Source organism: Pocillopora verrucosa, chromosome 13, assembly GCF_036669915.1.
Source record: "Pocillopora verrucosa isolate sample1 chromosome 13, ASM3666991v2, whole genome shotgun sequence".
In the NCBI taxonomy this organism is placed as follows: domain Eukaryota; kingdom Metazoa; phylum Cnidaria; class Anthozoa; order Scleractinia; family Pocilloporidae; genus Pocillopora; species Pocillopora verrucosa.
Window position 1 is genome coordinate 10,673,262 of NC_089324.1, and position 26,073 is coordinate 10,699,334.

At 36.7% G+C, this 26,073-nt stretch overlaps 2 protein-coding genes across 2 annotated transcripts; one reads left to right on the top strand and one right to left on the bottom strand.

The window, feature by feature from the left end:
• Window positions 1–1,045: 1,045 nt before the first annotated feature.
• LOC131770134 (methyltransferase-like protein 27) lies at window positions 1,046–5,046 on the bottom strand. Its single transcript, XM_066160619.1, has 4 exons — window positions 4,947–5,046; window positions 3,422–3,551; window positions 2,269–2,644; window positions 1,046–1,365 (listed from the first exon to the last, which is right to left on the bottom strand). Exons 2-4 carry the CDS (start codon window positions 3,548–3,550, stop codon window positions 1,187–1,189), a joined length of 684 nt encoding a protein of 227 aa, XP_066016716.1. The 5' UTR covers window position 3,551; window positions 4,947–5,046; the 3' UTR covers window positions 1,046–1,186.
• Window positions 5,047–23,838: 18,792 nt separating this feature from the next.
• LOC131770137 (methyltransferase-like protein 27) lies at window positions 23,839–25,299 on the top strand. Its single transcript, XM_059085843.2, has 2 exons — window positions 23,839–23,967; window positions 24,736–25,299. The coding sequence occupies exons 1-2, from the start codon at window positions 23,839–23,841 to the stop codon at window positions 25,189–25,191; spliced, it is 585 nt and encodes a 194-aa protein (XP_058941826.1). The 3' UTR covers window positions 25,192–25,299.
• The last annotated feature ends 774 nt before the right edge of the window (window positions 25,300–26,073 follow it).

Consider the following 26,073-nt stretch of genomic DNA (forward strand, 5'->3'; position numbering starts at 1 on the left):
TCTCCGCCAAATTATAAATTTTTTAATTACATATGCACTTGAAAACATCAAAATATTTGATAACCACAGAGTCTACTTTGAAATCAAACACCTTCCTTTAGATTCCGTTCTCATGAAAGCCTTCGGCATATATGTTTACATGCAACTGTCAATTCTTGAGAGAAAATGTTGCCACGTCATGTAATTATATATTTTTGGTCCTTCATGGTGGTTATAGTCTTCGCCGTTCTCCATCGTTGTCTTCATAGCTCGATTGCGAGAAAGAGTGAGCTATTGTGGAATATTTCCCAAGTTTCAGATCTGTGCAAAATGTCGCTGGTGAGTTATAAGCCAAAACGTCTGACATAAATTTCTAACGCTTAGCTTAAGAACGCCAAATTGGTGCCCATGCAAGGGGTATCAACAAGGTGGCCATGAAGTAATGCAAACATTTGCTGTCTTTTTCCGCTTCTAAAGTGATTAGTTATCGATTTTGAAATTGCTAACATTCATCTAAACACGTTTTCTAATCTTTCTTATGCTCAGGGAATAAAACATCACACGATAGCTCATATTTTACAGATTTCCGATTTCGAGCGAGGAAAAACCGAAATTAGAAATGACCGTGTTTTCAAAATAGAGGATTCCTCGATGCTGAAACCTTTCTTAGGGTTTAGAGGGTCTTTCGTCTTTCGGAGGTAAACTGTAATATCCCTTCTTATTTTGGATTTTTATAACGGAAGTCAAGTAAAAACCATAGGTTGTGTTAGATTTGTGCTTTGAAAACAGGTTTTGAGTTTGTGTTGAATATTTCAGCCAATTCTATGACCACTGAGTTGTTCAGTAGACAAGCAGTTTCTTCTCCGTCTTAACCCTAAATTTCTCGAGTCCCGGTACTTATCGGTTCCACCTTAAAAGCTGTTTTTCATTGCTGTGTTTAAATCCAGGAAAAAGGCATCAGTAGTTTCGGAATTAGTACAATGAAAAATAGACGGCTGCGGGCTCGCCGCCCACCGGCACGTGCAAAAACATAAGTACAACATCAGGGGAATGCAGTTTGAGCAGTTTGATTTATTTCATATACTTGCTTTTGATTTAACATCAAAACATCACAACAGCATTATAACTGATGTTTTAAGTCAGCTAAAACAATGATTTTCTAGTATTGCCTAGACGAGTTAGGCTTAACTGCCATGGGATACATTTCTTAGTTCTTCAAAACTTTGTAAACGAACTTCCAGCATTCACTGGGCAGGTCCTCGGCTGCATAGAAAGGTGAAGACTCTTTGGACATGCACATCCATTCGCCAGCTTTCTCCAGCTCCGTCATCATCTCTTGATAGTGTTCTAATTCCTTTTTCATTATGTTGAAACAGAGGACGCCATCTGCAAAGAAGTTAACAGCAGAATTTAGTGTGGATCTTGTAAGGGTTTATCGGGGGAAATTTCCATCCTTTTTCCTATTTGTCCATGTATTTATTAGATTTAACTCGCAGAGCTGGTTAATCCTTTCACTCCTAAGATCTCTTTAGTAATTCTCTTTAGTGTCTGTCATACAATTCCCTATAGTGTTAGTTAGGAGAATTTGGTGTTGGATTAACCAAGAACACCCTAATTGACATCTTCTTTTTTTTTTTTCCCATTACTTGTTTGTTTGACATCGTATTGATACTGTAAGGAGAAATTCTGTCTCGGTCACTCATAGGAGTTAAGGGGTCAACCTATAACCTGTAATATCATCCAAAGAGAAGTTGAAGGAACCAGCTTAAGGGCGTGCTCTTGATATATCAAGAAATTCTTTTAAACGAATTTGCAGAGAGAAGATTTGACCCCAGAAGATGATTTACGGAATTTATCAAGAAGGGTGTTAGGTGAGTCTTCACTACCTGATCTATCTCACGGTTTGAGTTTTCAAAAAAACAAAAACAACCAAGCAAAAAATTTGCCAGAGGATTTTACACGTTTTTCTTTTTTTACAATCCTGATAAGTCCTCGATCTAAAATCATCCTTTTTTCATTTTTGTTAAAAAACATTATTATTTCCTAAAAGGTTTATCAAAGTATGATGCTTAAAGGCCAGTGTCCGTTCTTGTTGTAGTTGTTTTTTTAAACAGCGTTTGAAAGATTCAAGACAATGTGAGCAAATTTGTTCAATCATAGATGCTTAGGAACCGCGACCAAATAATTGTTTTTGTGTCAAGTCCAACAATTAGCCACAGAACAGACTCCCCGCAGACATCCATGGGTCAATTATATCTGTGCCACGGTAAACTCCTAGGAAAGACCTACCAGTTTGAACCATTCTTATCATCTCCACGAAAGCAGATGAGGCGATACGTCCTGTAATGAGCGCCCCACCACAAATCAAAGCATCGAATTGCCCTGATTTAATCTGAGGTATCGGTTGCCCATTCAAAGACGTGCAGATGAACTCAATATAGACCTCTTTCTTCTTTGCTTCCTCTAACATCTCAGCTGAGATGTCCAGAGCACATAGGTTGGTGTATCCGAGTTTCTTGAGCTCAACTCCAATCAGCCCTGTCCCAGCTCCAGCGTCGATGATTTTGATCTGATCCTTTGCCTTGTTCTGGTAAACTTCGCTAAGGGTTTCATGCAAAGATTCGGCCAGTGGCTTGAAATATATAGCGCGCGCCGCTGAATGTTCCTACATGATGAGAAAATCCAAGCCGGTTATTAAGATAAGATGTTCGATAATTACGGCACTAGTCTAGTGTCGCCTCAGGCCCCTTTTCGTCGAGAGCTTCAGTAACTTTACGGACCCGAAAAGCTGATCTGTTTTCAATCAAAATCGAGATTTCTCCTTAAAAAAATTGAACTTAAACAAGGAAATATCGGGGAACAAGGTATAATTAACTAGTTTTTAAGCTAAGGTACATTAAAAAAGTACTCAGTTCTGATTGGTTAAGATAAATGAAGTTTTCAGGTAATTCAATGCAGAAGAGGGTTAATTCAGTGCAAAGAAGTAGCAAACCAGACCTAACAATTCCTTCAACTGTTTAGCCGGATATTGAACTTTTTTGCCCCTTAAAGATGTGAAAATATCGTTGTATATTATTGTTTTGATCGTTCGCGGTTGTTTTGACCGAACGCACAATGTCGCTTGCAGGGTTTGAATAAATTATTTTTGCACTTGGTGGGCGCGCTTTGCTTCTGCATAATCATGATAAGTTATCTCGTATTTTTTTCATGTCTATTATTAATACGTAATCACATGATTTTTCTCGTACCATTTGGAAGAAATAAGCACTTGTAAATTTTCAAAGACCACAAATTGCATTAGCCCTACGGGCTCATGAAATTTTGAATTTTCCGGTAGTACTGGAACATTCGAATGATGGATCAGGTGTCCGGTGGTTCAAACGGCAATGTGCCACATCGTCCCCCCGACCCATATTATTATTATTTTACTATTTTAGAGTACCTCGTCATATGTTGCTGACCGTGCAGCATAGATACGTTTGATTTCATCTTCGGTTGTTTCTTCAGTTACTTTTGCTGTTGCTTCTCCGAAATACTTCATTAAGCTTGCTTTCAACTGTTTCTCATCCATTCTATATAGAGGAACAAAATACAAAATGTCATAGACACTTGTCAGGTGATGGCTTTCATTATGTGAAGTACGGTGCTTTGTGATTTCCAGCCCTGAGAAAAGCCTTAACAGAACACGTAAAATTACGGTAATTTTTTCAGTTTTACATGTGATTGTTATCGCCAATCAGCTACTAACACGTCAATCGCCTTTTGCACCACTCTGTAAGGTTGATGATTGACTGGTAAAGCGATCCCTGGAAACGAGGTTGACGAAAGCAATTCATTTCCCATCCACGTTCCTAGCCAAGCTGTTCTTTGAGTAACAAGTTGAAAAAATTAATAGCTTAGCTTTCTACTTGGCAACGAGCATGAATAACTGCAGTGATTTACAGAGTTGAATGTTCTGAATAATACAAAGTAAAAAGTTGAATTTAAAGTGTGTAACAAAATTCTGATTGGACGAAAAAAACAATAGTAACAGAATAATGTATGCATCTACAAGGAAAGTTTTAAATTAACATGATAAAGTTAATGATTAAGTGTAGGTTTCTCCCACTGAATTTGGATAGCTTCTTTGATTTTAAGTTGAAAAGTTGCGGAAGCGTGATCTAAGATAATAAAACACTCATCAGAACAAAGAGTGCGACATTGTGGAGAATTATGTTGATGTCTCAAAATGTGAGAGGTCCTATCAGCATTTTGTTACACACTTTGAATTCAACTTTGTACATTGTATTATTCATAACAGAAGATCATTGAAGAACACGTTTTTAAAGAGTTGAATGTCCTTTATAAGACAACTAAAGCCTATCGTTTCGTCAAGTGCAGTAATTTGCCGCAGACAAAACAAACCTTATCATTGGTAACAATGTTCCAATTGAATTTATCTTAAATTTGTCTCAAAATCCTTACCACTTCTCATAGTAGTTTCGAAATTGTGGGAAACAAATACACGGTAGATGGTGTTAGATTTTCAAGGTGAACAAAACATGACAATCAGAAGAGCAATCATACAACGGAATGAATCAAGAACAAGCTGTTCACCATACAACACTAATTTCTGGTTACCATGTATCCGCGGCAAAAAACAATGTATCATCGGAAAAACCAAAAGAACTTAATTGCATTTGCTTTCAGTCGTCTTTAATACTTCACAATACTTTGGAATGGAAGTCCAATTCAAATTTTAAATGTTCATCGAAAAGTTTCAAAGCTATTATTTCCATACTAATGATGTTGCAAACATTACATTAGCTGAGCAAAAAAAAATACCTCACTGAAGAGTTCAGAATAATGTTGGGTCGCACTTAAGGAGAAAAACTATGCGCTTTGAAGCCCACCATACTCAGCAAAAAGCACTAAGTACTCTCGATCTGCCTTTCTCGGTTCTCCAAAACAGAATCAATTCTACTTACATCCAATTTTTCCCCAGTCGGTGGAACTCTGGTTAATTTCTTCGACTCTTACAATTTGATTCTCTCTGAATACTTTTTACTGACCTCTCCCTGATTTGTGCTGCGCATGCTACTAAATGAACTATGAAGTACATGCTTATATAGTCACTATAGATAGGCATGGACGGGCATGTCACTCAACTGGCCTTGAATGGTTATTTTAGACCATGACGTCTACTACTTTTATCTAACATTTTTATCAAAATGGTAGAAAAAAATTAATACAGAATACTTGGTGATCAGATAACAAAATCGGTTTGCACATTTGACGTTTAACAAAGTGCTAATCGAAAACTACGACTATAAGGCGAGACAAATATTACAATTGGATATTTTGTGGCAAAAGCTTTATTTAAAGAAAAAATAAATATACCATTTATAAGCGAAAAATGTCAGAATTCTTTGCGTTTAAGCGACCCGCGTAATAGATTCGCCATGCTTGAGTTATTGTCTACTTTATTAGAGAATACTCGAAGATCAGATTTCAAAATACTTAAAAGTACATTTTGGCTATAACTATCATTTTTTCTACTTTCAGAATACGCTGTCTCTAAATGCCCTGCAACTAGGCGCGTTCTAGAATAGACGAAATGAATGGCAGTCAGAAATTTTCATAGAATTTCCAACGAAAGGTTCCTTCAAACATGTTAAGAATATCAGATGTTCATTTAGAAATGTCAAAGATTAATTTGGCTGTTACTGGACAAATCCCCGTACCGTGCAGCCTATAATATCGCTCGGTTGTCGACACTTTGTTCGCTTCTAATCAGATTGCTGGGCACGGACCAAATGCCCGGCGGTCAGAAAAGTGCTTCTAAGTGGTTCCATTCTCCATTTGCCATTGATTTAAATGTTAGATAAAAATAGTACAGAATACTTGGCGATAAGATTTTAAAATACTCAAAAGTACATTTTGGCTAAAACCATCATTTGTTTTAGTTTATTGTTCCTTAGAGCTTTTTTTTTAAAAACTCGATTTAGTTTACGTTTATGGAGCGCCGTCTTTTCCCAAAAGTTTCAAATTTGCAAGAAAACAATATCCAAATAATTGCGTTTACGTTGTTTTACGTTCTGCGTTCATGGAGACATGGAGCGCGTGGAAAGTTTTGAGATCACTCAAGAAGCTACACTTGCTCTCGGCGACGCCTCAAGTAACTTCTCTGTCGCTATCTAAACTTCCCGTATATCGGCCATGATCGCAAGCCAACGTATAAACCAATTGTTAATTCAAAGTGACAGTATGGTTAACTAGTGGATACCCTGTATAGAACATGGAGATATCAGATGTTGAAAGAAAATATCATGAAAAGAAATTGATTGAATCAACGGTTTTTTATATCTCTGCTTCAATAAGCTTGTGGAGTGATGGTCTTAAATCTGTTCATGGACGCACCATGTCTTGAGGTTGCGACGTTTGAGAGTCGTGTGGCCGAACTAAAACCGTGTGTACCTGATCTAGAAATGTATACAAGCGAGCAGCTTCAGACTCATGCGGTCACAGCTGCTTGGGTTAATCAATCAAAATCTTTGTTTCACTACACAGAGTGGGTTGACTAATCTCACGTTATGACTATATTTGGTCATGGATGATTGACATCAGGTTCATTGGCCTGACAATTATGGGTGGGTGGAACTGTAGGCACACATTTTTATCGCAGTATTTGTTTGTTATTATAACGCGATATGAGTTAAGTGCAAGTAGGAATACCACTGCCGCCACGGTACACCCATCAAAGACATAATTTCCGGTTAGGAATTTGTCAGTTAAGAGACCTTGAATGACCTTCATAACGACAATGTTCAGGTGGCTTTTATATTAAAGGGTCACGTGACAGACTCTGTGTCAAAGTGTACATGAATTCGCCAGATCAAGGAATCTAAAAAGAACTGTAAATAACAGAGCTGCCACTTGTTACGCCCTCATGTAAAGTATCGTTTAAAAGTTATGCTGGTCAGAATTCCAAGGTTATCCAGGGCATCGTTTAAAACATTTGCAGAGAGAGCTTGCAAAATTGGAAGTAAAGCCCAGTTCTGATAACTCGAACGCTTGCTTGTGGGATTTTGTTATTCGTGTATACCGTAGGGTATACCCACAGATGCTTTTAGAAGATAACAGCACAAATCTGAAATATGTTGAAAGACCAAATTTTGTTTTTCTAACACAGATTTCAGTTGTCTTTGTGAGTGACATCTTCTTTCTTTATTACATCTAGGAATTTTCTAACGTTAACGTTGGAAGCATTTTTTTGAGAGTGTAGATTTATTTCAAGCCTACGAAATTTACTGTTCAAAGCAGGTAAAGCGTCCTCTTATATCCAACGTTCTGACATTTTTTTTTCATTTATAAGACCACTGCATCTGCATTGCTGGAATCCCTTTAGGAGAAAACGGAGCTGCTAAGAATATTCCTTAATGTGAGTGGTAACTTGACCTTCGCAGAGAAAAATTTCAATATTTCACGAGTACTTTACTATTTTTACAGTACATTTAGCCTGGAATCGATTCGTCTCTCACATTTTCAGACATCTACATAATTCTCTGCAATGTCACACTCTGTTCTGATGAGTGTTTTAGCATCTTAGATCACGCTTCCACGACTTTTCAACTTAAAATAAAAGAAGTTATCCGCATTCAATGGGAGAAACCCACACTTAATCATCAACTTTATCATGTTAATTTAAAACTTTCCTCGTAAATGCATACATTGTTCTTGTTCTGTTACTATTTTTTTTTTGTCCAATCAGCATTTTGTTACATTCTTTAAATTCAACACTTTGTATTATTCAGAACTGAAGATGACAGAAGAACTGTCGAAACATGTTATTAAAGAGTTGAATGTCCTTTATAAAACAATTAAAGCTAATCTTAACGTCAAGTGCACTTCTTTACCGCAGACAAAACAAACCATATCACTAGTTTCAATGTTTCTGTTGAATTTATCATAAATTTGCCTCAAAATCCTAACCACTTCTTATAGTATTTCCGAAATTGTGGGAAGCAAATACACGGTCGATAGTGTTAGATTTTAAAGGGGAACGAAACATGACAATCAGAAGAGCAATCATACAATGGAATGAATCATGAACAAGCTGTTCACCCTAAAACAATAATTTCTGGTTACCATGTATCTGCGGCAAGTGAACATCATCGGAAAAACCAAGAGAACTTCATTGCATTTACTCTCACTCGTCTTCAATGCTTCACAATACTTGGAAATGAAAGTCCAACGTAAATTGTAAATGTTCATCAAAATTACAGTTTCAAGGCTACTATTTTCATACTAATAAGGTCAAAACATTACATTAGCTGACAAAAAATAATACCTTACTGAAGAGTTCAGAATAACGTTGGGTTGCATTTAGGGAGAAAACTATGCGCTGTCAAGCTCACCACGCGAAAGGCACCAAGTACTGTCGATCTGCCTTTCTTTCTAATACACAATCAATTCTACTAACATCCAATTTTACCCCGCTCTGTGGAACTCTGGTCAATTTCTTCGACTCTTACAATTGGATTCTCTATGATTACTTTTTACTGACCTCTCGCTGGATTGTGCTTGTGTTTTTTTCCTCAAAATTACAGTTTCAAGGCTGTTGTTTTCATACTAATTATGTTGCGAACATTACATTAGCTGAGCAAAAAACCACGTTACTGAAGAGTTCAGAATAATGTTGGGTCGCACTTAGAGATAAAACTATGCGTTGTGAAGCCCACCATACTCAGCGAAAGGCACGAAGTAGTCTCGATCTGCCTTTCTCGGTTCTCTAATACAGAATCAATTCTACTTACATCCAATTTTACCCCACTCTGTGGAACTCTGGTTAATTTGTTCGACCTCTCCCTGATTTGTGCTGCGCATGCTTTTAAATGAACCATGAAGTACATGCTTATATAGTCACTATAGATAGGCATGGACGGGCATGTCACTCAACTGGCCTTGAATGGTTAATTTAGACCACGACGTCTACAAAGTAGACTCAAGCATGGCGAATCTATTACGCGGGTCGCTTAAACGCAAAGAATTCTGATATTTTTACGCTCATAAATGGTATATTAAGTTTTTCTTTATAAAAAATGTTAGATAAAAATATTAGATAATACTCCAAGATCAGATTTAAAAATACTTAAAAGTACATTTTTGCTATTACCATCATTTTTTCTAGTTTCAGAATACGCTGCCTCTAAATGCCTGCAACCAGGTACGTTCTAAAATAGACGAAGTGTTTGGCAGTCAGAAATTTTTACAGAATTTCCACCGAAAGGTTCTTTCAAACTTCTTAAGATTATCAGATGTTTATTTCGTAATGCCAAAGGTTAATTTGGCTTTTAGTGGACAAATTCCCCGTGCCGTGCAGCCTTTAATATCGCTCAGTTGTCGACACTTTGTACGCTTCTAATCAGATTGCCGTGAACGGACCAAATGCCCGGCGGTCAGAATTTTTCAAAGTGCTACTAAATCTTTCCATTCTCCATTCTCCATTCATCAAAATGTTAGATAAAAATAGTACAGAATACTTGGCGATAAGATTTTAAAATACTCAAAAGTACATTTTGGCTAAAACTATTATTTGTTTTAGTTTAAGAGCAAGTTATAAAACCGTTATTTCCTTAGAGCTTTTTCTAGTAAAAATTCGATTTTTTTTGCACTTATGGAGCGCCGTCTTTTCCCAGAAGTTTTAAATTGCAAGAAAACAATATCTAAAAAACTGCGTGACGTTGTTTTAAAGCAATTGGTTTATACGTGCGTTCATGGAGACATGGAGTGCGTGGGAGGTTTTGAAACGACGCCTCGAGCAACTTCTCTGTCGCTGTTTAAACTTCCCGTATATGAGCCCATGAGCCCACGCTAAAGTATGAACCAATTTTTAATTCAAAGTGACAGTATGGTTAACTAGTGGATACCCTGTAGAGAACATGGAGATGTCAGATGTTGGAAGAAAATATTATGAAAAGGAATTGTTTGAACCAACTTATATCTCTGCTTCAATAAGCTTGTGGAGTGATGGTCTTAAATCTGTTCATGGACGCACAGCTCTCTTGAGATTGCGACGTTTGAGAGTCGTGTAGCCGGGCTAAAAACCGTATGTATCTGATCTAGAAATGTATACAAGCGAGCAGCAACAGACCCATGCGGTCAAGTCGGTCACAGATGCTTGGGTTAATCAATCAAAATCTTTGTTTCACTGCACAGAGTGGGTTGACTAATCTCATGTTATGACTATATTTGGTCATGGATGATTGACATCAGGTTCATTGGCCTGACAATTTTGGTGGCTGGTACTGTGAGCACGCATTTTTATCGCACTATTTTGTTTGTTATTACGACGCAATATGAGTTAAGTGCAAGTAGGAACACCACTGCTACCACGGTACACACTATCAAAGACAAGATTTCGTTTGGAATTTGTCAGTTGAGAGTGAGGCGTTCTCTGAAGTGAAGAGACCTTGAATAACCTTCATAACAATAATGCCCAGGTGGCTTTTATATTAACCGGTCACGTGACAGACTCTGTGTCAGAGTGTACATGAATTAGCCAGATCAAGGAATCTAGAAAGAACCGTAAAGAACAGAGCTGCCACTTGTCACGCCTTTATGTCAAGTATCGTTTAAAAGTTATGCTGGTCAGAATTCCAAGGTTATCCAGAGAAACTTCTAAAACATTTGCAGAGAAAGCTTGCAAAATTGGATGCAAATCCCAGTTATGATAACTGGAACGCTTGTTCATGGGATTTCGTCATTCATGTATACCGTAGGGTATACCCCCAAATGCCTTTAGAAGATATCAGCACAAATCTGAAACATGTTGAAAAGCCAAGTTTTGTTTTTTTTAACACAAATTTCAGTTGTCTCTATAAGTGACTTCTTCTTTCTTTATTACATCTAGGAATTTTATAACGTTAACGTTGGAAGAATTCTTTTGGAGAGCGTAGATTTCTTTCAAGCCTACGAAATTTATTGTTCAAAGCAGGTGAAGAGTCCTCGTATATCCAACGTTTTATGAACACGACACAGATATCAATTCTGCTCTTAATATCATTTCAATCTGGTTTTGAAATTTCTGTCATTTATAAGATCCCTGCATCTGCATTGCTGGAATCCCTTTAGAAGAAAACGGAGCTGTTAAGAATATTCCTAAATGTGAGTGGTAACTTGACCTTCGCAGAGAAAAATTTCAATATTTCACGAGTACTTTACTATTTTTTTTACAGTACGGTTAGCCTAGTATCGATTCGTCTTCTGTTTTTCTCGTAAGATTTAATGATTTTATTTGCTTGTTGTTTATTTTAGGGTAACATGTCGCGAAAATCCAAAGTGTTGCAAAACTTGAACTCTTTTATTCTCGCTCCTGCTCAAAGAAGCATGAAGTAAGTTAAAACTTGATTGGCTGGCAAGTCAAACAGGCAGACGATTAATTTTGTCTTTAAGTGGGTCAGTCAATTCGATAGTACGTACGTAATTCAGTCAGTCAGTCCGAATATATGTACTCTGTGATGCTCTGGAAGGTGTCCTCCTGATCATTAAAGTGTTTGTTGAAAACCTTAACTTTGAAAGGCTTCTCTCCAGTTTGTACCTTGTGGGGCAAGAACACTAATGACCTTAAACAACAATTGTAAACGATAGGATGCATTCCATGTCATTTGTGAGATTTACTTTGTATGGTACCATACGCACTAGATTTCAAAATTTGTCTAATCTGCCAAAAATCTTGCTAAGTTTTATCTCCGCTGAATTATAAATTTGGTAATTAGATACGTAGTTGAAATATTTGATAACCGCAGAGTCTATTACCTTGAAATCGAACACCTTTATTTCGATTCCGTTCGCATGAAAGCGCACGGTATATATGTTTACATGCAACCGTCAATTCTTGAGAGAAAATGTTGCCTCGTGATATACTTGCGTTCGACGAAGGAGAACGCATACTAATCATGTCGTTTTTGGGGAAATCATTCTCGAGGGTTTTACGGACTAGTCCCAAGGCTATCGATCGTAATGCCATGCGATTTCAGGCATTGGGCGCCATTTTGGACTGGCTGACAGGCTGGCTGGCTGGCTATGTGGCACAAATAGCCTTGATCTCACGTGCAAATGTCTTTTTGGCCGCCTTGAGCTTAAGACACCGTTTTTTTTTTCTCTGCGCAATCAGTGAAAAAAAATACTTTTACTAGAGATCGAATGCACTTTGCTATGCTGGTTTTTTCCACAAACGCTATTCTATATCTCTGTGTGACAGCTGAATGATTAAAACCTTAGTGAATTGATATACCATATTTCAGTAGTTTTTTTAAATTCCTTCTTTATGTTTTTGGCATTTACTATTTTAAAATTCATAAATGGCATTCCCTTTTCATCCTTGTAAAGAGATGATACACATTTCTTTAACTAAAATATGAATTATGAAGTCAGCTTAATTTCAATGAGTTTGAAATTTCATTCTACATAAGAACACTTTACTGGAGTACATAATTTTATATTTATTTGCTGTCTTTCTGGTACACATGATTACCACGTGTCTTTAAATGGGGGATTTCATCATATTTTAATGATTGAAATATTCGTATGCTTTCAAATGTAACAAAAAAATGTGATGAGAATCTGATGTTATGAAACACTCGCAATGAAAAAACCTGTTCCTGGCAGCTTATGTCTTTAATGCTTAAATTTTCAAGGGAAATGCTTTTCTTTGAAAGTGGGGATACAGAAGTTTTTAAAGCTGATAGAATAAGCTGTTTGCAAGTAATAACAGGCAAATTGAAAAACGTAGCTTAATGCTTTACATGCTTCACTCATACATGTCAGTTATGTGTACCTACCATTGTAGAGGTGTCCTTAAAGAGGTTTTTTTTTTTACACAACGCAACCTCCTGGGTGGAAGAGTAGAAAACCATAGAATGATGTTTACTTGGCACTTGTACTTTCTGCAATCATATATTCAAGCAGTGCTCTACATATATATATATATATATATATATATATATAATCCATTACATGATGTCTTTAACCCTTTACACCCCAATATTAGAATGCACATTCTCCATATTGGTCTCTATACATTTCCTAATGTGCTGGCAAGGAGAATTTGTTTAACAATGAAGAGGTTCTTCGGTTAATTATCATTTCCTTTATTCTCATGACCGTAACGTGTGACTCAGGGGTGATACTGAAAGGAGAAATTAGATGCTCTCAGGGATTAAAGTGTTATCAACTGTACACATTTTCATATATATGCTCCTCGCATTTGTTGGCAACAATACCTAAGATTGTTAGGAAAGCAAACAAACAAGTGAACAGAAGGCAGTGAAATAAGGGAAACTGTAAACTTCACCATGTGATAGAAAACATCTCACAGAATACCTAAGAGGGGAAACTTGAATTTTGCTAGGTAATTTCCTCTATTGCCGCTCATGTTTTTGATCAAATAAAACTTAATCAGTGGTAGGGTTGCCTGCAATGTGTCAAATTTCCGGTGTGGACTTCATTCTTCTCAGATGTCAGCTGGTAAAAGATAGATACAAAAAATAGCTGTCCATAAGAAAAAGTACACATCATTAAAAAAAATCTCACTGAAGTGGTGGCATGATTGATTTGTGATATTTAGAATGACAGAAGCAGGAAAAACACATTGAGCTTTTCCCTATTCACCGGTAAGTTAATTAGATTTTGGATTCTACATTTAGACTGGGTGAGATTAAATTTATTCATATCATGCTTGGTCATGGTTTGTTTACCTGCAAAGGTAATTGTTATTATAGCTTCACAGATGTTTTTTGTTGCAATCACAATTAACATTTGTAACAATGTTTCATTTAACATAGGATGTTTCAAGAACTTTCTTCCTTCCTCTTCAATACCATTTACTATTCCTGGAGCACAATTAAAGGTAGCAGGTTATATAAAAATTATAACTTTTGATTCTGGTAATTATTTAAATATGTGAGTAACATTTGATGATTTCACATGTAACAGGATGATAAAGCTGAAGATAGCCTCAAAAAGGAATGAACTCTACTGTAAGAATTAGGTGATTAATTTGGAAACTTGAGCACTTGGTAAATACACCTTGGCTTGCAATTCCGATGATTACAGTTTGCTGAGGTAATTGAAATGTTACCCAGGTAAAATGTCAGGCGGATCCCGCCTTAGGTGGTGGGATCCCACCTGGGATAAAAACTTGATCCCACCTGGGATCTTAAGTGGGATTTCTGCATCCAACCCGGGAGTTTAGGCGGAACTTATGTGTTCTACCCAGGATCCTAGTCGAGATTTACATATCCCACTTTATCCCACCTACGAAATTATTGTTTTGCAGTTTTTATTCTTACAAAACATTTTTGTGAGAGTTCCAATACTTATGGATCATCCACACACTTCACAAATATTTGGCATGTGGACAAGATAGAGGTGGTCACTGTTCCCTTCGAGAGTATACACCTTTTAAATGACTTCTTCAATTTGCTTTATTTGAAACTCTGATCTCAAAATATTTTTAAAACAAGACTTGTTAGTAGTGAGAAGCACAAACCGAGTTTCTTTTCATACTTAATTTCTTAATTGTTCCAATCACTGGACCTCTTTAAAAATATTACTTCTTTATATTTTTGGTGCAAAATACAAGTTCTTCTTTACATACAAATGAAAAGTGCAAGTCACAGTTCAATAATAACAGCTCTAAAGTTTACTTGTTGTTCTTCTCTGAGTCAGAGATCAACAAAATTGTTCTATACCTTGTAGGTCTTCGTTCTCTCCACCCCTTTCCAAGCTCGGGAACGCTTCGGACTGTGCATAACCATTGTAGACGAGAATTCCAATGCACCGTTGTTATGGCATATAGTTGCTTCTGTCTCTCGTGCAAATGTTTCTCCGTTATGAGACGCAATTGACTCTGTTAGCACTACTGCTAGTTTAGTGGAAAGACCGACTGAGGAATCTAGATGGCTAGCTGTGTTGGAACGTGTTGCTGAACGCTTGTCACGGTCAAGCTTTGTTGATTTGGGTACTGGTACACTGTGATCATCTAGGTATCTCTTATACTTCCTAATGTGATTGGCTTGTGTTGTTTCTCATCTTTGCCGTGAACATAACTCAAGTGGGTTTCAATTCTTTCTTTCCTCGACAACTTTCGGCCACAAATCGTGCATTCTTGCTCGATTCTTGTCGATTATTTCTACATAGAGTGAACTCACATCATTATTTATATTATCGTCAAAACATGGATCCAAGGTATCCACCATCCAAGAGAAAAGAACCGGTCAGAATTGAGACAGAATAATTCTGCGCGCTTCTCTTGAGACTGCAATGGGTCAGGCCAGCGGATTCTCTTTGCTAAAAGATGCACGTTATCATGCCCGTGATCGGAAACAAAGAAATCTCCATTTGGCGCTCATCTTTGAATGTAACTTTCATCGGTTAATCGCTCTTGCTTCAAGTTGTTTCTTTTCTCAACTGTTTTGTTTAATATAACATTTCTAAAGATGGGTTTTATTGTGGTTCGATGGGAAAACGAGAATAGCGTGAGTGTTGTAAATGAAAAGAAAGTCGTTGGCGCCGTGGAATTAAAAGAAGGGACAATTAACAGTTGACATAGCGACTGGTTCAAACAATGATCGAGTGGCCATTTATAATGCTAGGATTTTGAAAGTTTGTGGTGAATACAAATTGCGATATTCGTTACGTGATCAAAATCTTACCAAAGAATAGATATAACGGCTTAAATTAAGCTTACCTAACGCTCGACGCAACTGAAACTCGAATAATTCTGAGAATCGGATTGGTCACTTGCATGCTGCAACTTCCTAAGCTTACACTTTACAATGAAATAAATCTATCAGTAAGGTTTCAAGATTACTTTGGTCACGTTTGGGAACATTCTGACCTTGCTTTGCTTTGAAAAATTCGGCTAAAGAGATTACATTACTTAAGAGATTACTTCGTTCTTAAGGTAAAGCAACACATCTTTGGCAAAGCGCGAATTTTTTAAATGAATAGAGTAAATCCTGCGATAATTAACTGAAGAGAAAAAAAAGTAGAAACTTGCACTCGCCGTTCGCCATCATGTGAAAAATAATTCTAGGCAAAACAAAATCGCAAGATTTCTTCAACTTCTTTTCCCATAACATCACGACTGTATTAAACATTCAAACGATAGGAAAAGAAATAACTTGAATAATACGAACACTATGAAATATTATTCGAGCGATGAACCGGCGCGAGGGTTTTTAGGCGATGAATGCCAGAGTCACTGTTTAGCCGAAACGTGATCAGTTTTTTTTTCTCCAATTCCTAGCTGATACATATTTATGTAAATATAACGTGATATAACATAGTATCAGATAAAGATTTACAAAGGAAAAAATTCGTAGAACAGAAACTACAACACTTAAATTGAATTACATTGTATGTTGGAGAGGAGAGGGGCACATCTAGGTAAACTAATATTGTGCCCCTTAAAGTTATGTATAACAAAGGACTTGAGATTTTTAACAAAAAAGTAAAGGAAAAATGACAAAATAGCTCAGAAAATTATAAAAGAGATAATGTTTCATTAGTATTGAGCAAGGTACCAGCGTAAAAGTGCTTTTCTAAACATTTTTTTAGATGGTTTGTCTCTAATGGATTGCGGAATATCGTTCCAAAAGAAACTTCCAATAATGCTGGGGCAAAATCTCCTAAGATTAGTACGAAATAAAGGTATTGCGACTTGATTAGATGATGCACTGCGGGTAATTATGTAGTTCAGATACTAAAGAAACTTTTCATGGTGGAAATAATCATAAAAAAGCATACATGTGTTCAGTTTAAAAATATCAGGAAATTTCAGAAGGCCATAGGATGTGTAGTGTGGAGTTATTTGAATTAAGTTAGTAGGAGTTAGTTGAATTAAAAACTGAAGCTAGTGTCAAACGAGGACTGATTAAGAAAAAAGTTTGAATTTTTCCGGGTCTTAGCGAGAGAGAAAACCCAGATAAGACACGACTCACCTCCTTTTCTTTTGCGGATCCTTTGTAGTTCGCTTCTCTTTCTTGCTAACCTCTTTTCAGTCTCTTTTCAGGAGTGACTTTTTGTTTCCTTCTCTCGTTGCTCTTCGCTAGATATCCGCCTCTTTACTTATGCCCTTTATTGTTCTCTTTCGCGTTCCTCTCGCCGTATTCTGCCAATTTTGGCGTCCTTTCTAACTTTCTTGCGCGATTTTCTAGACTCGCTTTACGCCATTTACTTGTTGCTTTCTTTGGTCGCTCTGTCTCTTCATATCCAGCCTTTTTTCACTTAAAACCTTCTCTCCACGAACTTGAATTAGAACAATTTCCTCCGGTTGACAAAGCTTAAACTCTGCCGGTATTGTTGTCTTACGAGTTGTTTAGAAATTGCAAAATACTGAGAACTACTGTTTAACTACAACCTAACCAGTTTAATTTCCCGCTCAAAACGCGGTTGTAAAATTATTTACTCACGCGGCTTAACATCTACTAGCCCACGTGAGGCCCTCGTGTAAAATCTAACCGTGTAAACGCGGCACGCTGCACTAAAGCTCAACATTCGAGTATGCATACTTCATTGTCGTCTGCCGGTGTCTCCTGGCGCATACGAATGGGGTATCCAAGTTACGCAAGCAATCGCGCCTGCACATCACCTTTTCCCTCGCCCTTCCATCAAGATAGTCCTCACAGTACATTTGGCCGCGCATGCTAAAAGAAGCACCTTGTGCGGACGCCCGTACGGTCATAAGTCTAATTTTTTTCGGCTTGACGGGTTACTACTATTTGGTATAATTACGGGTCTACGCTGTGCGCGCTGCGAGTTCCGCTATAACTATTAATAATGAGAAATTAGCAAATTGCGTTTGATCTCTAGTAAAAGTTTTTTTAATTTTACTCATTGCGCAGAGAAAAAAATCGGTGTCTTAAGCTCAAGGCGGCCAAGAAAACATTTTCACGTGAGATCGAGGCTATTTGTGCCACATAGCCAACCAGCCTGTCAGCCAGTCCAAAATGGCGCCCAATGCCTGAAATTGCATGGCATCATGATCGATCGCCTTTGGACTAGTCCGTAAAACCCTCGAGAGTGATTTCCCCAAAAACGACACGATCAGTATGCGTTCTCCTTCGTCGAACGCAAGTATATCACGAGGGAACATTTTCTCTCAAGAATTGACGGCTGCATGTAAAAGTATAAACCGTGCGCTTTCATGCGAACGGAATCGAAATAAAGGTGTTCGATTTCAAGGTAATAGACTCTGCGGTTATCAAATATTTTAACTGCATATATAATTCCAAATTTATAATTTAGCAGAGACAAAACTTAACAAGACTTTTGGCTGAGTAGACAAATTTTGAAACCTTGTGCTTATGGTACCATACAAAGTAAATCTCACAAACGCCATGGAATGCATCCTATCGTTTACAATTGTTGTTTAAGGTCGTTAGCATTCTTACCCCAGAAGGTACAAGCTGGAGCAAAGCCTTTCAAAGTTAAGGTTTTCAACAAACACTTTAATGATCAGGAGGACACCTTTCAGAGCATCACAGAGTATATTTATGCGGACTGACTGACTGAATTACGTACGTACTATCGAATTGACTGACCCACTTAAAGACAAAATTTATCGTCTGCCTGATTGACTTGCCAACCAATCAAGTTTTAACTTAATTCATGATTCGTTGTACAGCAGCGAGAATAAAAGAGTTCAAGTTTTGCAACACTTTGGATTCTCTCGACATGTTACCTTAAAATAAACAATAAGCAAATAAAATAATTAAATCTTACGAGAAAAAAAACGAATCGGTTCTAGGCTAACCGTACTGTAAAAAAACAGTAAAATACTTATGAAATATTGAAATTTTTCTCTGCGAAGGTCAAGTTACCACTCGCATTTAGGAATATTCTTAGCAGCTCCGTTTTCTTCTGAAGGGATTCCAGCAATGCAGATGCAGCGGTCTTGTAAATAAAAGAAATCTTAGAACCAGATTGAAATGACTTTATAGGTGCAGAATTGATATCTGTGTCGTGTTAATAAAACGTTGGATATACGAGGACATATTTCTAGATCAGAGATCAGGTACACACAGTTTTAGTTCGGCTACACGACTCTCAAACGTCGCAACCTCAAGACAGCTGTGCGCCCATGAACAGATTCAAGACCATCACTCCACAAGCTTATTGAAGCAGAGATATAAAAAACCGTTGATTCAATCTATTCCTTTTCATGATATTTTCTTCCAACATCTGATATCTCCATGTTCTATACAGGGTATCAACTAGTTAACCATGCTGTCACTTTGAATTAAAAATTGGTTTATACGTTGGCGTGCGATCATGGCCGACATACGGGAAGTTTAGATAGCGACAGAGAAGTTGCTCGAGGCGTCGCCTAGAGCAAGTGTAGCTTCTTGAGTGATCTCAAAACTTTCCACGCGCTCCATGTCTCCATGAACGCACAACGTAAAGCAACGTAAACGCAATTGTTTGGATATTTAAGAATTTTTTCATGCTTAGCGTGCGTATATCGGGTTATGGATGCACGCGGGAAGTTTGGAGAGCACGAAAAATGCGTAAGAGTAGCTCGAGGCGCAGAACGCCGGTTCATCACACAAGGTAACCTTCAGGGTGGAAGAGTAGAAGACCACAGAATGATGTTTACTAAGCATTTGTACTTAATGCAGTCATATATTCAAGCAGTACTGTACATATATATAACTGATTACATGATGTCTTTAACCCTTTACACTCCAATATCAGAATGCATATTCTCCAAACCGTTCTCTATATATTTCCTTATGTGCTTGCAAGGAGAATTTGTTTAACAATCAAGAGGTTCTTCAGTTGATTATCATTTACCTTAATGTGTGACTCAGGGGTGATATTGAATGGAGACATTAGATGCTAGTCACTCTCAGGGATTAAAGTGTTATTAGCTGTACACATTTTCATGTATATGCTTCTCACATTTTTTGGCAACAATAGCTAGGATTGTTAGGAAAGCAAACAAACTAGTGAACAAAAGACAGTGAAATGAGGGAAACTGTAAACTTTACAATGTGATAGAAAACTATCACAGAATACTTAAAGAGGGGAAACTTGAATTGTGCTAGTTAATTTCCTCTATTGCCATTCATGTTTTTGATCAAATAAAATTTAACCCTTTAACTCTCAGTTCAAATTTTTAATTCTCCTTACTGTCAACTATACAATTCTTATAGTGTTAGTTCTAAGAATTTAGTATTGGATCAACCAATTATTCTCAAGTTTATATTTTTCTTTATTCTCATCACTTATCTGATTGATATTGTATTGATATTGTTAGGAGAAATTCTGCCTTGGTCACTCATTGGAGTTAAAGGGTTAATCAGTTGTAGTGTTTGCCTGCAATGTGTCAAATTTCCAGTGTACACTTCATTCTTCTCAGATTTCCGCTCGACAAGATATATACTTAAAATAGCTGTTCATAAGAAAAAGCACACATCATTAAAAAAAATCACACTGAAGTGGTGGCATGATTGATTTGTGATATTTAGAATGACAGAGGCAGGAAAAACACATTGAGCTTTTTCCTATTCACCAGTAAGTTAATTAGATTTCGGATTCTACATTCAGACTGGGTGAGATTAAATTTATTCATATCATGGTTCATTATGGTCTGTTACCTGGAAAGATTATTGTTATAGCTTCACAGATGTTTTTGTTGTAATCACAATTAACATTAATTACAAAATTTCATTTAACATGGAATGTTTCAAGAACACTTTTCCTTTCTCTTCAATACCATTTACTATTCCTGGATCACAATTAAAGTTAGCAGGTTATTAAAAAAAATTATAACTTTTGATTCAGGTAATTATTTTAATATGTGAGTAACATTTGATGATTTCACATGTAACAGGATGATCAAGCTGAAGATAGCCTAAAAAAGGATTGAAATCCACTGTAAGAATTAGGTAACTAATTTGGAAACTTTAGCACTCGGTTAATACACCATGGCTTGCAATTCTGATGATTATAGTTTGCTGAGGTAATTGAAATGTTAGTCCCCATGCAGGAACCTTCCACTTGACCTGTACAGTCATGTGCTATGAGATAACTTTAGAAAAATGCATTTGTGTTGGCAGAACTATTGTGAATACAGTACCACCAGAGACAAAAATAAATGTTTTCCTGTAAGCATGAACATTTTGGAGAAGGTATGGTGGTAAATGACCCTTCTTTTGCTCGGATGCATAGGGTCTGATGATTGTCATATATATCTTTTAGCTTTCAAACTTTCAACTTTGTATTAATTGTAGCTGTTTACTATGTCTTAATTCTCTGTATCATAAGCCCTCAAAAGTTGAAGTGGGCAAGTCAATAACCTGACTTCCTTTGTTTGGAATTGTGTGATTATATAATTTTGCTGTGTTGGTTACTATAATGTAACATGTAATATTATTATTTAGATTGCATTAAATACACTAGCTCAAGCTTTCATTAATGCATGGTGTTCCTTACCAATGGTCTTACCTAAACTGAACATTGAAATAAGGAATTAGGTCTTAGGAATTAGGAATTGGTCACAAGATATGTGAGTTTAAAAGGGTGGGAATCTGGAAAAACAAGGATCCTCCTTTAATTAGGACTGAAATTAATAGGAGCCCTCCTATTTTAATTCATGTTATTAATTTAACCTGCCTCCTCCCCTGTAATGTTCAGGGCACATAGATGAAGAGAACATTTTTTTGTATTTTGATGCATAAAAGTTAAATAACCAGTAATTGGCATCCACATAATCACAAAACAAGAATGTAAAGCTTTAGCTTAATTGGTTAAAAAATCAAAGTAAGAGAGTTTTGCAGACCGTGTCTGACTTTTTATCCCGGCTATATTTATTTAAGTAACAAAGACACTATCAGTCTCATCCACTCCCTCTTTCCACTGAACATGTGGAAAGATGATAACATCATTATTTCTTTAAATGAAGAAAGGAAAGCCTGCCCTCTTACCACAGATAGTTCTGTAGGGCATCATCAGTTCAAGATGACTGTTCCAGGTAGGCTAACCTTAAAAATTACTTGTGAAAATTTCTTGAACCTGTCATCGTACATCTTGAATGTTTGACTCGATTTTACCTCACCAACCTAAACTGAATAAATAGAAACATGAAATTTATTTGTTCTCCTTTTGAAGTGTGCATCAAAATTTCAAAGTCATCACAGGTTTAAACTATAGGTTAACAGGAAATCTGCATGTGCATGTGTTTTCAACATATGAAACTGGGATTATGACTACTTCAAAAGACTTTACTACATGCCATATAGGTACAGGAAGGTGTTGTAAAAAAAGTTTGCTTAGCTTTTTCATTAGTACACATTTCTTTTTCTAAGAACCTTGTTTATCCAGCCTGTGCTGAATTCAAATTTTTTAACCAAATTTTATTATTTTTTTAATATTATTAAATCTCCTAGTATCAGTTAATATTCTTGTAATTAAAATAATTACATCAAATCTTGTAGATGTATGGCAGATTATTTTTCCTCTGAACCTCCTAACATTTTACCATTTGAAGGGACTGGTATTGGCTATAAAAGTATAGTCAAATTAAAGGTTTTTGCACAACCTATGCATCGAGTTTTTGTTATAAAATATTGTTTCCTTCTCAAAACTAGTTTATCAGAATAAGAATGAGTTACCAGGAACAAGTGTTGCTTTCGTGACGATAGTTTCCAGATTTAAAGAAATGTCACTGCCTACTAAAATCCTCAGTTCCTTTGCCTTGCTAGCCCGACCTCATCAAAACATTGCCAACAGGAGTGATAAGCAAATTATTGATACAGACAAGAGGGCCTATTCCCACATACATCCTCCACAATCCTGTTAGCTTACTATGGTCATGGCATTTCAAACATGGTATATATGCCACAAGTTTTCCATTTCCCTGACTAATTACTTTGTAATAGTGTTTATATGTTGAGGAAATGGTTGGGTTGAAATATAATACAAAGACTTAGTTAGATAGTTTTATAACAGTTTTTATTCAGTGTAACGTAAGGTTGGAAAATAAACTAATAAGAGCTCCGCTTTTAGGCTTGGCTAAATCTATATATTAGCCTTGATTCATTCCGTTGTATGATTGCTCTTCTGATTGTCATGTTTTGTTCGCCTTGAAAGTCTAACACCATCGACCGTGTATTTGTTTCCCACAATTTCGAAACTACTATGAAAAATGGTTACGATTTTGAGACAAATTTATGATAAATTCAACTGAAACATTGATACCAGTGATAAAGTTTGTTTTGTCTGCAGTAAAGAACTGCACTTGACTTGAAGATTAGCTTAGTTCTTTCATAAAGGACATTCAACTCTTTAAAAACATGTTTCGACAGTTCTTCTGTCATCTTCAGTTCTGAATAATACAAAGTACAAAGTTGAATTTAAAGTGTGTAACAAAATGCTGATAGGACCTCTCACATTTTCAGACATCTACATAATTCTCCACAATGTCGCATTCTTTGTTCTGATGAGTGTTTTAACATCTTAGATCATACTTCCGCAACTTTTCAACTTAAATTCAAAGAAGCTATCCACATTTAATAGAAGAAACCTACACTTAATCGCCGACTTTATCATGCTCATTTGAAACTTTCCTTGTAAAGCATTCATTGTTCTGTTACTATTGTTTGTTTCGTCCAATCAGCGTTTTGTTACACACTTTAAATTCAACTTTGTAGTTTGAACTTTGTATTATTCAGAATGTTATCGTAGTTTTACACGTGTGCTGTCAAGGCTTTTCTCAGGGCTGGAAATCATTACAAAACACCGCACTTCGCATAAAAAAGCCTGCATCAGACAAGTGTATTTGACATTTCGCATTTTGTTCCTCAATATAGAATGGATGAGAAGCGATTCAAAAGAAGCGTAACGAAGTATTTCGGAGAAGCAACAGCGAAAGTAACCAAAGAAACAACCGAAGATGAAATCAAACGTATTTATGCTGCACGGTCAGCAACATATGACGAGGTACTCTGAAATAGTTAAATAATAATAATTATAAGGGTCAGGGGTACGATGTGGCACATTGCCATCTGACCCACCGGACACATGACCATCATTCAGGGTTGCGTTTCTCGAATGTTCCAGGCTACTGATCTGTAATACGAGTAATACCTTTCACGAGCCCGAAGGGTGAACGCGATTTGTGGTCTTTGAAAACATTTACACGTGCTTACTTATTCCAAATTGCACGAGAAAAATCATGTGATTACGTATTAATAATATACATGGAAAAATACTAGATAGCTATCGTAATTATGCAGAGGAAGAATTTATTCAAACCCTGCAAGTGACATTGTGCGTTCCATCAAAACAACCGTGAACGATCAAAACAATAATATTCAACGATATTTTCATATCTTTAAGGCACAAAAAAGTTCTAAATAAAGAGTTCAGGGAATTATTCGGCCTGGTTTGCTACTTCTTTGTACTGAATCAACTCGCTTCTGCATTGAATTACCTGAAAACTTCATTTATCTTAACCAATCAGAACTGAGTAATCTTTTCATGTACCTTATTAGCTCATTTATCTTACCTTGTGTCCCGATATTTTCATTGTTTAAGTTCAAATTTTTTAAGAAAATGTCTCGATTTTGATTGAAAATAGATCAGCTTTTTGGGTCCATAAAATTACCGGAGCTCTTGAGGAAAAGGGGCCCAAGGCGACACCAGACTAGTGTCGTATTTATCGAACACCTAATCTTAAAAACCAGCTTGAACTTTCTCATCATATAGGAATGTACAGCGGTTCGCGCTTCATATTCGAAGCCACTGGCCGAATCTTTGCATAACGCCCTTAAAGGAGTTTACCAAGACAAGGCAAAGGATCAGATCAAAATCAATGACGCTGGAGCCGGAACAGGGCTGATTGGAGTTGAGCTCAAGAAACTCGGATACACCAACCTATGTGCTTTGGACATCACAGCTGAGATGTTAAAGGAAGCAAAAAAGAAAGAAGTCTATACTGAGTTCATCTGCACGTCTTTGAACGGGCAGCCGATAGCTCACATTAAATCAGGGCAATTCGATGCTTTCATTTGTGGTGGGGCGCTCCTTACAGGACGTATCGGCTCATCTGCTTTCGTGGAGATGATAAGAATGGTTCAAACTGGTGGGTCTTTCGTGGGAGTTTACCGAGGCACAAATATAATTGACCCACGGATGTCCGCGGGGAGTCTGTTCTGTGGCTAATTGTTGGACTTGACACAAAAACAATCATTTGGTAGCGGTTCCAAAGCATCTGTGGTTGAATAAATTTGCTCACAATGTTTTGAATCTTTCAAACGCTTTTAAAAAAACAACTACAACAAAAACGGACACAAGCCTTTAAGCATCATACTTTGATAAACCTTTCAGGATATAATAATATTTTTTAACAAAAATGAAAAAAAAGATGATTTTACATTGAGGACATATCAAGATTGTAAAAAAGGAAAAACGTGTAAAATCCTCTGGCAAGTTTTTGTTTGGTTATTTTTGTGTTTTTGAAAACTCAAACCGTAATGAAGACTCACGTAACACCCTTCTTGACAAATTCCCTTAACATCTGGCATCTGACCCTTAAATCTTTTTCTGGGGTCAAATCTTTTCTCTGCAAATTCGCTCAATGAATTTCTAGATACATCGAGAGTACACTTGGGGTTACAGGTTACAGGTTAACCTTTTAACTCCCATGAGTGACCAAGACAGAATTTCTCCTTACAATATCAATATGACATCAAGCAGACAAGTAATGGGAAAACAGAAGATGTCAATGAGGGTGTCATTGAAAATTTGGCTTGATTCCAAGCTAACTGCTGTAAAAAAAAAAACCTAGGTTAGGAGAATGCACAGCCGCTTCGAGCTTGTGTTTATGTCAGCATCCGCCAGAGGTTTCACACTGTTCACGCAACAGGATATCGGCCAGTTCAGGAAAAGGCTTGAACTTTATTACAAATGATGTAGTTCTGTTACTAAAATACGATGGAAACAAGAATTGGTTCGATTTTCATACGATAAGAAAAGCGCAAATGTAGTCGTGTGGAAAGAAAAGGAATGTTAGTACATCTCTAGCGCGTGAAATAGACAAAAATA